This window comes from Sapajus apella, unplaced genomic scaffold (genome assembly GCF_009761245.1).
Source record: "Sapajus apella isolate SASKATOON/1434 unplaced genomic scaffold, GSC_monkey_1.0 scaffold1, whole genome shotgun sequence".
NCBI classification, from domain to species: Eukaryota; Metazoa; Chordata; class Mammalia; order Primates; family Cebidae; genus Sapajus; species Sapajus apella.
Window position 1 is genome coordinate 77,652,445 of NW_022436941.1, and position 15,038 is coordinate 77,667,482.

The following is a 15,038-nucleotide window of genomic DNA, read 5'->3' on the forward strand; positions in this document are numbered from 1 at the left end:
CTCTTCTTTCTTTATGGTTAATGACACATTTTTTTTTCCAGAAGATATTTGGAGCCATCATCGATGTTTTCTTCTCCTTCATCCCTTGTAACTAATCATTTGTTAAATATTGACCTTTTTTTCCCACTCCTACTCCTGCCATGTAGTAGCTAGAACAAGCATTTGAGAATTTTGTGTGTAAAATGTATATCAGGTTTCTGTTGTTACCTAAGAAATTACTACAGATGTACTGGATTTTAAGCAACACCTATTTATTAGTTCACAGTTCAGTAGGTCAGAAATCTGGCACAGTGTGGCTGCTCTCTGCTTAGTGTATCAGGTATTCGGAGGCTAAAATCAAGGCATCAGCCAACTGAGTTCTCCTGTAGAGGCTTTAGGGGAAAAACTGCTTTGAAGCTCATTCAGGTTGGTGGAATTTAGTCCTGGCTTCCCTTATACAACTAGTTGGAGAAAATTCTGTCCTTTTAAGGATCTAATATGATTAAGCAGGCCCACTTAGGCTGGGCACAGTGGCTCATGCCTGTAATCCCACCACTTTGGGAGGACGAGGTCGGTGGATCACAAGGTCAAGAGATTGAGACCATCCTGGCCAACATGGTAAAACCTTGTCTCTACTAAAAATACAAAAATTAGCTGGGTGTGGTCGTGTGCACCTGTAGTCCTGGCTACTTGGGTGGCTGAGGCAGGAGAATTGCTTGAACCCAGGAGGAAGAGGTTGCAGTGAGCTGGGATCGGGCCACTGCACTCCAGCCTGGTGACAGAGTGAGGATTCATCTAAAAAAAAAAAAATAGGCCTACCTAGATATTTGTCCTACCTCCTGAAGATCAGCAACCTTAATTACATGTGTAAAATTCCACTATAGCAGTACCTAGATTAGTGTTTGGTTGAATAATGGGAAGAAGGTTTATGTATATCAGGGGCTAGGAGTCTCAGGGACTATATGGTTAATTTTACGTGCAAGTTGACTGGGCCACAGGATGCCCAGATATTTGATCAAACATTATTCTGAGTGTTTCTTGAGAATGTTTTTGATAGTTTAACATGTAAATCAATAGACTAAAGTAGACAGATCTCTCTAATATAGCTAGACCTCATCCAATCAGTGGAAGGCTTGAATAAAACCAAAGACTGTTTCTATCTTGAATAAGAAGGAATTTCTTCTGCCTGACTGCTTTCAGGCTGGAACATTCTTTTTTTCTTGACTCTAGACTCGAACTGAAACATCAGTTCTTCCTAGGCTTAAGCCTACCAGACTTTAAATTGGAGCTGTGCCATTGGCCCTGGTTCTCAGATCTTTGAACTTGGACTGCAAATATACCACCATCTCTCCCAGGTTTTCAGCTTGCCAGCTACAGATCTTAGGACTAATCAGGCTCCATAATCACGTGAACCAGTTCCTTTTAATAAATCTGTGTCTGTCTTTGTCTCTTTCTCTCTGTACATTTATGTATATGTCTTCTATTAGTTCTCTTTTTCTGAAATAGGGGCCTTCTTAGAATTCTGCTTACCATACAAGGGAAACAAAGTTCTAAGAGCTTTGTATATATTTCCTCAGTTAAGTCTTTCAACATGCTATGAAGCAGGTACTATTATTATTTCTATTTTACTGACGAGGAAAGTGATAATCAGAGAAATTGAGTCTTGCTCAAGATCATATGGGTATTTTCTCATAACACTGTATTACTCTTGGAATTCCATACCCATATTCCTCCAGCTGTCTCCAAATGGCTTTCCTATCTTCAGAATCTTTCTGCTTTAATTCATCCTATATTTCATGGCCAGATCAATGTTAGTTAAAATTTTTTTTCATTATGTCTCTTTCCAAGGTGTAAAGAATCATGCTTCAACATATACACTATAGGGCATAGCTGTCATGTTTCAGAAATTGAGCTTATACTCAAATATGAAAATCCACTTAGCTATATTCCTTGGCACAGGTTTTATTATGCTAACTTTGTACTATAATGTAGGTGTGAGGCAGCAGGAGGTGGACGGGCAATTATAACACAAGTCATGGAGTGTGTATAGATTGTATTTTCCCAAAGTCAAAAGGGAAAAGCAAGCTCAGAGGACTTTAATGATAAAAAGTAAGTGTTTTAAAAGAAAATCTAATAGACTAAAATAAAAATATAAAAGCTAGCTATTATTTTGTTGCATATATTCATATAATAAATGGCAAACAGAATGAATGAATCAAATTGATCTTTAAGAAATGAATAACTTCTAAGTCTTAGTTTCATTTGCTTACTCATTTACTCACTCAGTAAATAGTTTTTGAATGTCACTATGTGCCAAGCACCATACCAACCAAATACGTTTACTTTCACCTGCTGAGGTATTGTAGCAGCTTCCTCAACTGGCTTTCCTGCCTCCTCTTTCACCCTCGATGCCTATCCCAGTCCAGTATCCACACAATGGCCAGAGTGATTTGGCCAAAATGATTGGCCAAAGATTAGCAAAATGATTGTGATCTGTTTTGATCACTCTGCTGATCAAAACTTTCTATACATTTTCACTAATTCAGAATAAGATCAGAATCCCATAGCCCATAATCTGGCCCGAAAGCCCCACTCCGCTCTGTATGCAACTCCATCTCCTCAACTGCCCCTTTTACTCCCTAACTCTAGTCAGCACCAGCCTCCTTCCCATGTCTCCTGGATATAGAGAGCATGGGTACACCTCAAGTTTCTCATGGGCTGCTCATGCTTTTGGCTTAGAAGCTCTTCCCCAGACAACTACCCTATTCAGATGTCACTTCATCAATGATGCCTTCCTTGAATGACCACCTGAACCAAAACAGCAACTTCCCCCTACCACCCTCTCTGCTTTAGTCTTTTACTTTTCTTCCCAGTAGTCAACCACCACCTGATATGTGATACATATTTGAATGTATTATAGCTGGCTTATCATCCCTTCCTCTACTTAGGAGTTAGCTCCTAGAAGCTGCATTTTATCTATTGCATGATTCCAGTGGCTGGAATTGTAGCTGGCACACAGTAGTGTATTCAATAAATACTTGCTGAATAAGTGAATGAACAAATGTAAGACCTTGATTTATTTGAGGCATTTATTTATTTAGAGACAGGGTCTCACTCTGGCTGGAGTGTAGTGGGGCTATCTTGGCCTACTGCAACTTCTACCTCCTTGGTTCAAGTGATTCTCCCACCTCAGCCTCCTGAGTAGCTGGGACTACAGGAGCAGGCCACTATGGCCAGCTAATTTTTGTATTTCTAGTAGACAGGGTTTTGCCATGTTGCCCAGGCTGGTCTCGAAATCCTGGGTTCAAGTGATCCACCCGCCTTGGTCTCCCAAAGTACTGGGATTATAGGTGTGAGGCATTGCTGGATGACACTTTATTGACCCTTTTATAGAGAACGCATGTGCGTGTCTGTGTTGTGTGGTTGCAGAAGTCTGGCACAATGTTGCCCAGCACTGGGGAGACACCCCTGGCCCCTGCAATGACTGTGACTTCTGATATGTAAATCTTTGGAAGTATGCCTTTCTAGTAACAGCCATCTTATTTATGGCTAATAACAGGCTCTTGGGAAATGCTCAAGAAGCTGGCATGATTTTTTTTAATAGTTCTTTTTATTACTGCTGTATGCTGGGCACTGTAAATATATGTTGGGTACTATATTTAGCACTTTACAAACATCCTTACAACTCTGCAAGATAATCATTAATATTCCCAGTTTACCAGTGAGAAGATGCAAATTAAATATTTAAGTCACTCTGGTGGTAAGTAGCACCAGTCATTATTGAAATCCAGATCTATGGAATTTCATGGTCTGTGATACTTACAGAACTAGAAAGCTGTATAATGCTGGACAGGATGTTTTGTATCAGATTCCAGTTTCACCACCATGATAGGTGGTGGCAGGTCTCAGACAGACAAGGCTCTAAAATTCCCTTTCTCCTGTTTCTTGTGTCAAGGACACAAGTATCCCTTTGTATTCATTGCCAAGGACAAGAAGATTTCTTCCATGAAAGCTTAGAGGTTAAAAAAAAAAGTTCTTATAAGCATTCACTTACTGGAAGTAAGAAAAACAGTTTTAATTGCTTTTTCCAACTACAAAACCTATATATATAATTTCAGGACTTTTATTGGGCTTTCTAAATAAAAACCTAAAGCAGAAAATGGGTAGTAGTAGTGGTGTGGTTTTGAGGATGACAAAAGGTGGGAATCCAATCCCTGACATAGCTCTTTCTTATTATGACACAGGGGAGCCAGAGATCAACTCCAACCTCCCTTTACCTCTTAATGAACTCTCCAGCTGTATCTAGAAACTACACTGACTCCAGAAAGATTACCAAGAGAAATGTATACACATTTTATTAGTTTTACATGCACATGGGGATCTTCACAAGAGAGTGAAGTCTGAAGAAATGGTCAAAGTAAGATGCTTTTAACTTATTTATTTTTAGACAAAGAAAGATAAATTTGAGAAGAAAAGCCATGACAAAGAAAATCTGGCTAAGGTGCTAACAGTCAATAGCTAATCAGGCATGAGCAGAGCAGGAGAGGGCTCCTCCTCATAAACACACACATCAGGAATGTCAGGCAACCCTCAAGTGATGGTTATGCAGTTGTTAACTGTCTCTTTAAAATAATAGTTGGTCACAGCCCGCAGTAGGGAAAGGCAGTTTCTTAATAGAAAACTCTTGGTGATCAGTGGCTTCCTGATAAAATCTTAGGAGCTGGGCAAGTGGGCTCAAGCATGCACATGTGGACAGCCTACCCCAAGGGAAGAATCAGGAGAGAAGTAATGCAAAGCCCCAAAAAGCAGGACCCCAGAAGTATGCCAACATATAAAACCCCAGGTCAAAAGGGATAACCACGCACTAGATCTCTTAAGTCACCAGCTTGGCCCTCTTCCAAGTGGACTTCCTTACATTCCTGCTCTAAAGCTTTTTAATAAACTTTCACTCCTGCTCTAAAATTTGCTTTGCTCTCTCCTTCTGCCTTCTGCCCCTCAGTCGAATTCTTTCTTCTGAGGAGGCAAGAATTGAGGTTGCTGCAGATCTGTAGGGATTCACTGCCAGTAACTTACTCTGAGCCGGTGTCTGGGATATGGGCAACTGCTAACATATTTTGGTGCCCTATGACTCGAGTAGCTTCCACGACTCACAAAGGCAGTAACATTTTCTAGGGAGTCACTAGAAGATATATATTAAAAATCTCCCATATCTCCTAGTGGAAGATAAGGTTACTTTGTTAAGAATGTTTATTCAGGTCCACTGAAGCCTTCAAATCCAAGCTTTTGGTGATAAGGGCTATTTTCTCACCGAGGTAGGGAGAGGATGCCCCTTCCAGTGAAATCTTTACGGCTTGCTGCATAGGAAGAGGCAGGTCAGCTTGCCCTTTCTGAAACTACGATTTCTCCAATGTTTTCGGCTCGAAATAATCAATATTACCAGTTAGGCATACTCTAGAATGGCACATCTTCACTCCTTCAACGTCTTGTCCTGGGTACTTACCGAGATGACCAAATTTGAACAGGTGTACAGGTTCGTAGGTATATGGAGTTACTTTATTCGTCCCTCTGAAAGATTGCAAATCGGACTAGCAATTCCCAGAGGGAAATTTCTAAGCAGTCAAAGAAGGACTCCCAACCCTATTGCCAAGACTAAAAATTTTAGTCCAATACAAAACATAGAACTCAAATTGAAGGAGAAAAGACTATCAAGAGAACAAACAGATGATGAATCGGGGCTTCCTTCCCGCTGTTTATTGCCCGTACACACTGTCTACACTCCTTTTGGCCCTGTGCTCTTTATCCCATTTTTAAATGTCCCTCCACTGGTAAAAGCTGTCACCTCGCTTCATTTCACTACCGGCTTCTCCCAGCGTTAGCAGCACCTCCAGGCTCATAGTGCACTTGGCAGGGAGGACAGGGATTTATCCACGCGGCCTAGAGCTGGGTCTCGGTTGCTGGATAACACCCTTTTATTGACCCTTTTGTGGAGGAAGCGTATTGAGCAGATGCAGAAATCTGGGAAGGACGCTGCACAGCGTCGTCCAGCGCGGGGGACACGCCCCCGGCCCCTCACTTGCACCCACCCTGGTGCGCTAGTACGGTGGGACCAGGGTGGGCAACAGATTTCGCTCCAGACAATTCGGCATCCGGAGCTCCCTCGGCCGCGGGTCCCAGGGGAGAAGCCGGCTTCCCCGCCCACACCGCGTAGTTCCGGTCACGTGCCGCCGCGCGGCCCAATCAGCGCCCGGAGCCCGAGGGCTCGCGATTCAAACTGCTGCTCCGCGGGCTGGCAGGGATCGGCGCTGGCGCGGCTGCGGCCGCTGCTGCCTACGCGCCATGGAGCACCGCATCGTAGGGCCCGGGCCTTATCGGGCTACCAGGCTGGTGAGTGAGTGTACGGCGGCCTGGGCGGGGCTACCGGTGCCGCGAGCCCCCGGTGTGCGCGCGGACAGAGTGCTCTTCAGTCTTCGCTTCTGCAGGCCAACGGGGCCCGGGTGTGGAGCATTTTGGCTGGAACTGCTGGAGTTACCGTTTAGCGGACGAGGCTCAAAGTAGGGCTGACGGGGCCGAGCTCAGCCGTCCGGGAGTGAGTGCAGCTTTGTCACCGAGATGTTGACTGGGGTCTCGGCAGTAGATAGCGCCTGTTTAAAGGCCCCAAAACCAGGCAGCTCCCTGTCTTTTGTCCTCTGGAATCTAACGGACCTGGTCGGTAACCTGAGGGCCACTACGTACCCTGTAACGCTCAGTTTTCGCGGCAGTCTAGGCAGGGCGGGTCTTCTTTCTGAGTAATACCTAATGACACTGACGATGTATTCGAACGAACGGTGGTGCCCAGAACAGAGGGGCATCGCCCTGGCTACATTTCCGGCCTCTGGCGTTCCTGTGTCTGTCAGCACCGGTCTAAATGAGGAGCTGACCCGGACAGATGGTTTAGAAGAGTCTTTGCTGACCCTTAGGGTCCTGGGTGCTGTTTATTTGTTTATTTTTTCTCTCTGGGAATCAAGCTTTGGTATTGAGGTGTATTGGGTTTCCTTTATTACCTGGAGCAAGTAACTTTAGTGATTTCTACCTCAAAGGCTTACTATATTGCAATAAAGGGTAAATTTGGTAATGCCTGTGGCAAGCTTTTAGAGGACTTTCTATGGAAGTGTAATGGTAATTTGGAAGGATGGTAACTTGCTGGTTGGTTCGCCAACCTCTGGCCACATTTAACGTAGGAATTACTCTCATCGCTCCATGCATCATAATGAATACACTGGAAAAGGTGGGAACTAAGATCCAAACTCTTACTCAGCTAGATTCATGAAGAGGTGAGGATGCTGGGATACAAATAATGTAAATAAGGTTTCCTTTTCTTTCCAAAGCCAGCCACACACTGTGGCCAGTGGGTCAAGCCAGAGCTGAGAAGGCCAGCTCTGGAAGAGAAATCGTAGTTGTGACTGGTGAGCTCATAGATCAGCCCGTAGATCACTTTGGCTCATGGATCACTTTGAGAATCTGATGAAGATTAAGGATCCTCTTCACAGAAAATTGCACATGCCACATACTCCTTAAATTTTACATGATTTAAGGGGACTTGGGGCTGGGCACCATGGCTTATTCCTGTAATCCCAGCACTTTGGGAGGCAGAGATGGGCAGATCACCTGAGGTCCGAAGTTCTAAACCAGCCTGGCCAGCACGGTGAAACCCTGTCTCTACAAAATATACAAAAATTAGCTGGGCATGGTGGTGCACATCTGTGATCCCAGCTACTCGGGAGGCTGAGGCAGGAGAATTGCTTGAACCCAGGAGGCAGAGGTTGCAGTGAGCCAAGATCGGGCCATTGCACTCCAGCCTGGGCAAAAAGAGCGAAACTATCTAAAAAAACCCCCTCCATATTAAAATAATAATAATGAGACGTGGGAGAGGCTGCAGCATTGTTTTATTTGGCATAAAGATAAGCATTTTATTTGCTCATCCTTTGGGTCAATTCTGGGCTAGACTCATGTCAATGGTTTTTTTGTGGAGGTTACTCGTGCACAAGCAATGTGACTTGGATAGTCTGGATGATGGAAGATGGCTGCTTGACTTGGTTCTGGCTATTACCTGGGCCGAATATCTCTAACAGGTTATCTGAGGCATCTTCACGTAATGGTCTCATGGTTCCAGCATAGCTAAAAGGAAGTTTGAGCTTGAGACTTTTTGTTCAAATCTCACTGGTCAAAGCAAGTTAAACAGCTAAGACCAGATTCTAGAAATTCAACCCCACTTCTTGATGGGCAGAGTGGCAAAACCACAGAGGTGCATGTGGAGATGATGGGAGGAATTATTGCACTCATTTTTGCAAACACTATATAGACACCAGAATGATATGGGGTCAGGGCTATTGGTAGGTCTAACTTTAGGGATAAGGGTTGTACCTTATCAGGGACTTTCAAAAACGTTTACTCTCTATTGGGAAGGGAAAAAAAAAATCCCTCACCAATTTCTTTACAGCACTCACACAAGGAAATCATAGCGAGGCTTTGGTTCTTGGTGTGACTAGTCTTCATTCTTCCTGCCTTAGACTAAAAAAAAAAAAATTACCTCATAATTGGAATTGTATTTTAGTCTCATATTCACAGAATTGTATGAAGTACCTCTTTTCATGGATGCAGAGGACCCATACTGCTGGATTTTTGAGTCATATTAAAATATTATCAAAGGAATTTATTTAATTAAAAAAAGGTGTTCTCTGTTCTCTAGAAGTCTTCAGTCCCTAACAAATAGTATTCAGGCTAAATTTAGGTTGATTAAGAAGATAAATAACATGGATAATTAATGCAACAAACACCTCAGTTTTGCCAGAATTTCCCAGGTAATCAATTCAGTTTTCAACTTTATAGTGTTTGAGGAACATAATATTAAACTGAGATTTGGAAAACACAGAAAAGAGTAGCCAATTTTATTTTCAAAAGTGAGTATTCCTGCTGTCATTGATAGCAGTAAACATTTAAGATACTTTTGCATTGTAAAATCTATAATCTGTACACTGAATCCCCAGTGTATTCAGCTATGCCTTAATAAAGCTTTTGCTAGGTAAATCATGTATTTAATATTTGAGACTAGTTCTCTCTTTACTTATTGGACCTAGCTGGCCTTTTCTCCCTTCATCCGCAGCATACAATTTCCCCCTTTTTTCCATCGTACTCACTCAAATCTTTCTTCAGAGAAAGCTTTGGAAAAGTCTTTTGGGATACAAAAACTAGGTCTCCTTTCATAGTCACTTTACTTTTTCAAAGCATGTACAGCTCCATTTTCTAAAGCACCAAAGTCTTATTTGAAAATAACATTTTATGGACTAGGTAAAATGTTATGACAAAAGTCAAGTGACAGCCCCATCTCATGATAAATATGAAGCTAATTAGCCATTTATACATTTTCGGTGAAATCACTTTCATATAAATATGAAGCTAATTAACCATTTATATTTTTTCATTGAAATCACTTTCATTTGTGTAAACCTTGTATAGTTTATTCCAGTAAAGAGAAAGAATTTTTTTTTTTCTAGAAATTGCTAAAATCTTATCTTTGAACTTATTCTGAGTTATATATATGGTCTGATGTAACTGATAAACTTTAAAAGACATATAGCTGCCATTGAATCTGAGAGTTAGAATGGCAAGATCACATAGTGAGGATGTGGCAAGTATAGGTAGATCTAGGATTGGTTGTCACTAAACTCCCAGACCAGTCAGTCCTCTTTATAGCACTGCTGTCATAATATTTTTGGTACTAAGAAGAAAGGAAATGGAATATCCTGAAAAAAAGAACAGGAAGCACAGCACTAGGTGTGTGTCTTATAGTTTGCCTCATCATGTTAAACAAAAACAATTGTGTCATTTTTTTTTCCCCGAGAAACTAGGGGACTGAAATTAATAAGTAAAGCAAAACAAAAAATATTTTAAAATCATAAAACAAATCTGCTTTGTTCCATTTGCTGTAAAGATTCTCTTCAAATATAATGCCATGAAAAAAATTCAAGCTCTTCTTGTTCTTTGTTGACATGGGATATTTTGTTTCCAATGTGACTGAGAATGGTATATTGCTAGATTATTTAAAGATAATTCTTTTTCTTTCTGAGCGGAGTAGCCAGATAAGCCCTTAGTTATATTTGGAAATAAGTAGGAACAGAGACCAAGGTGATCTCAGTAGGCTTTGAAAAGTCTAAAGTATCTCATATATTAAGAAAATATAAGCCAGAATGATAAATGCCATTCAAAATCAAAATAACTGGTCAACAGTCTATTTATAACTTCTCTTTTAAAGAGGGACAATAAAACTTTGATAAAGATGTCTTATTAGACACTTTCTAGTATGAAATAAAAGTCAGTAGCAATAGAGCCATTAAAAATCCATTCTGAATCCTAATGGATTTTTTTTTTCCTGTGTGGGAGAATGCAATGAATTGACAGCTCATGCTGAAGGGTAAAAGCATGAGAATTGAAAAAAGTTTTCCCTCACAAAGATAAATGAACTTCACAGAAAAAAGTTTTCACGTTTCTTCACAAAGAAGACAGGGGCCTTGTCCTACCAGAGATTTATACTTGGTATTAATTGACTGTAATGACAACTGTATAGTATTACACAGGAACAGATAGTCGCTCAGTGGGATAGGAACAATGAAGATGGGTGATATGTAAGTATTAATAGTATTTCTGTTCGTATAAAAAAGCGTGGCATAATTCCTCTTGATATGGTTTGGATGTTTGTCCCTCAAAATCTCATGTTGAAATTTAATTCACAATGTTGGAGATGGGACCTAGTGGGAGGTGTTTGGGTCGTTGGGGCAGATTCCTCATGAATGGCCTGTTGCTGTCCTCATGATAATGAGTGAGTTTTCACTCTGAGTTCATGTGAGATCTGATTGTTTAAAAGTGTGGCACCTCTTCCCTTGCTCTCTTGCTCCCCTTCTTGCTGTGTCACATGCCTCCTTCTGCCTGCTTCCGCTTCACCTTTTGCCTTGAATAGAAGCTTCCCAAGTCCTCACCAGAACCTGAGCAGATGCTGGCACCATGTTTTTTGTATAGTCTGCAGAACTGTGAGCCAATTAAACCTTATTCTTTATAAATTACCCAGTCTCAGGTATTTCTTTATAGCAATGCAAGAATGGACTAAGACAGCTACAACTCTCCATCCAGAAAAAAATAGAGATCTCCCCCCTCCCACCATAAAAAATTCAGTTAAAGCTTTAAATATTAAAACAGATACCATCTAAAATATTAAAAGAAAATTTTGATAAGTATTTTAATACCTCAGGATAAGGAAGCTTTCTTAAGAGAATAAACCCTGACGTGATAACGAAAATAGATATTTATTTCCTTATAAAAATATCAACATCTACAACAAAATCATTGTATAGCTAGAGACTTTGTAAAGAAATTGATAGGCTAAGAGAAAACATTCTTAACTTTTAAGAAAAAGGTTTAATATTCTATATTTAATCATCAGTACATATTAAATATGTATAGTACATGTCAGGTAATTTTTTGTGAGGATATTGAACTGAACAAACTTGATTAACTTTCCTGACTTCTATGCCCTTAACCATTAACAGATAACCAGTACTTAAAATTGATTTTAAAAGAGACAACCCAGTAGAAAAATGGCAAGTTTCAGAAGAAGAAATGAATATGACTAAAAGTAAAGATACAAAAATACAAACAAAATACGAATATATCACTTATTTTACATAGATTGGCAGAAATGAAAGGAATGAGAGGGTAGGCCAAATTGTAAGGCTTTGGGCTCCCACATTGTTGGTGGAAGTGTGAATTGCTACAGCTGACTTAAATAGGCTGATACTTTTTAGAAATCTATCAAAAATAAATAAAAGCCTTGGTACTTTAGGCTATATAAACAAGTATATACTTGTAACATATTTGTAAAAATTGAACTGGGCACAACTTGGATGACCATTAGTTAGAAAATGGCAGAAGAAATTATGGAACATTCTTAAGAATGGGCTAGATGTGCAGATATGACACAGAGACATATCTGTGTTAGGTGCAAAAGCAAGTTGTAGGATGCAACATGACTGATCTCATTTCTTACAGTGGTGGCAAATAACACATATACAAAGGAAAAATTCTATGTGTCTGTATGTGATAGATATGGAGTAAGACATGCAGACTCTTTTGTGTATACTTCTGTATTTAATTTGTTTCACTGAGTCTTATTACTTCTGTAATTAAAAGAACAAACAGAAGAACTGCTAACCAGACTGGGTCAATTAATGGATATATCTAGTGATAGTTGGAAATATTGGGTCACAGAGAACCATGACTTCATTATGTTTATGTAATGCATAAAGTGTTATGCATTAAGTAATTTTAGTTCATGATTATGATTGTTCAACCGACGTAAAATAAAAATCTTTTTTATTCCCCTCCCACCAGGCCCCACATACTTGATTATGCCTTTTTGGTGCAAAAATGCCAATGATAAATGAAAGCTAGGTGTCAGAGCATTTATTTAAAAAATCAATAATCAATGATTTAAAATATGTGAAAATTGTTTAAAGGTGTGATAATGTCCATAGGTACTTAGTATAGTGAAATGTCTACTTGAAGAAAAGTCTGTAGCACAGGAATCCAGATCTTATTTGCAGACTAAGTACCTGAATGACATTTGCCAAGTTGTGTATCCTGCTAAGGTCTTGATTTTGTCCCAAGGATTTTTTCCAGCTCTAGAATAGATTGAACCTTATAATTTAAGATATATCCTGGACATTTTATATATTATCCTTATATTTGAGGCATACTTTTTTAACAAAGGACTTTTATAGTCATGATCTAATTTGATCTTACAATAACCTTGTGAAGTGGGTGGATAGGTAGAGAAGTTAAATCAGTGTTCTTGGACTCTATGGGCTCCCTTTCTACTATTCATTATTTAGCCTTTGCTCTGCTTTTCCTGTTTACATACATTCCCTCCTTCAGCCATTCACTTGGTTTCTTCACCTCCAACTTCCCTACTCTATTCCATATCATGAAGACATGATTGTGAGTTAGTGGGATTAAATTTTGTGAGTTTGAGAAGCTGGTTAAAAAAAGTAGAAAAAGTGCTGGGCGTGGTGGCTCATGCCTGTAATCCCAGCACTTTGGGAGGCTGAGGTGGGTGGATTACCTGAGGTCAGGAGTTCAAGACCAGCCTGACCAACATGGTGAAACCACGTCTCTACTAAAAATATAAAAATTAGCTGCATGTGGCACATACCTGTAATCCCAGCTGCTTGGGAGGCTAAGGCAGGAGAATTGCTTGAGACCGGGAGGCGGAGGTTGCCTTGAGCCAAGATCTTGCCCTTGCACTCCAGCCTGGGCGACAGAACGAGACTCCGTGTCAAAAAAAAAAAAAAAAAAAAAAGTAGAAAAAATGAAAGACCCATTAAGAAATTGCTTGTTGAATACTTAGAGTGGGTTACACACTGTGCCACACATCTGGGGTGCATGCATACCCAAACCCACTTCTGCCTGTCAAGCACCTGCTGTTGTATACTTAGGAATTACTAGTGTGGAGGAGAAGGTTGGCCATCAAGGATAAAAGAGAAATAGGACAATAGTTTCTCAGGTGGTTGGGCAGCAGAGAATATGAAGAGAAATCCGAAATAAAAGACATGATTATAAGGGAAAATATGACGCAGGTTTGGTCAAAATTTTTTAAAAAAGTCAGATCAGAAATATAGTTTAAAGAAAAATGTGAAGTCAGAAAATCTGATTTAAATAGGAACACAGGTAAGAAATAAAAGATTCAGAGTTTGTAAAGTGTCAGACTTGACAGAGAAGAGAAAGAGAAAGTGAGACTGACTGAATTTTAAGGACTTTTAGGAGGACTGGCAGAGAGCCTAGGTTCCTAAAAAGATGTTGAGGTAATTATATAGGAAGAAATTAGAAATATGTTATATAATAAAAGTTGCTCTATATTGCTTTTTCAAAATAGATGACTTTTCCTTTTTAAAAACAGTTTGTTGTATATTCATTTAGCTTTTCACATGCATATACTAAAGCAGATAGGATCAGATTGTATATAGTGTTTTGAACCTTTTTCTTCTACTTAGTTATACTTGTGATATCTATTTCTATCTGGAACTATTGATAGTATTTTGTTTTATGGCTCTTCCATGCTTCAATCAGTTTTATTCAAATTAGTTCTAGTTTTTCTCTGATTATAAAACAGCAAATTAGTTCTAATTTTTCTCTCATTGTAAAATTTATAAATATATAACTATATAAAAATACTTATAAATGCTTTTTCTGAAAAAAACACTTAGGTTTATTAAATATACTTCAACATGTTTAAATAAAATTTAAGTTGTAAATACTTTTATTTTTCTTTGAGACAGGGTCTCACTCTATCGCCCAGGCTGGAGGACAGTGGTGCAATCATGGCTCACTGCAGCCATGACCTCCCAGGCTCAAGTGATCCTCCCACTTCAGCCTCCTACCTAAGTCTCCCAAGTAGCTGCAACTACAGGCACACATCACTACACCTGGTTAATTTTAAAATTTTTTGTAGAAATGAGGTTTTTCCATGTTGCCCAGACTGAACTTGAACTCCTGTTCAAGCAATCTGCCCATCTCATCCTCCCAAAGTGCTAGGATTAGAGGTGTGAGCCACTGCACCTGGCCTGTAAATGCTTTTAATCTCTTATATTTCTGTTTCTATATGGTGAATCCCTAAAAGTAAAGTGGCTGAATAAAAAGAGATCACATTTTTTGTAAGCATTTATTAAACAAGTACTTATTAGAGTCTTTTCTGGAGCTAGCTTTAAAACAATATGGAGATGAGACTGTTATTTCCCTTTAGCATTTTTGTATTTTCAGCAGACTGTAGTTTGAACATAGATTTTTAAATTAAGTTATAGATTTGAATATACAGGTTGGTTCTACCTCTTATGAGCTGGGTAGTTTTGAGTAAATTTCTTAATTCCTCCAACAGATGGTTATTATGAGGATTACATATATACAAAGACACGATGGGGAGACAAGTTTGGAATATATTATAGTCTAATATAATATATTAGACTATATATTATATTATT

General features: G+C 39.6%; 1 protein-coding gene across 1 annotated transcript in view; it reads left to right on the forward strand.

Moving 5' to 3' along the window:
• Positions 1–6,247: 6,247 nt before the first annotated feature.
• The window catches only part of DEPDC1B (DEP domain containing 1B), a 95,868-nt gene continuing 87,077 nt past the window's right edge, over positions 6,248–15,038 (forward strand). The window contains exon 1 of the mRNA XM_032280248.1: positions 6,248–6,363. Within this exon, the coding sequence (XP_032136139.1) occupies positions 6,316–6,363 (48 nt within the window). The 5' untranslated portion in view covers positions 6,248–6,315. The remainder of the gene's footprint in view (positions 6,364–15,038) is intronic.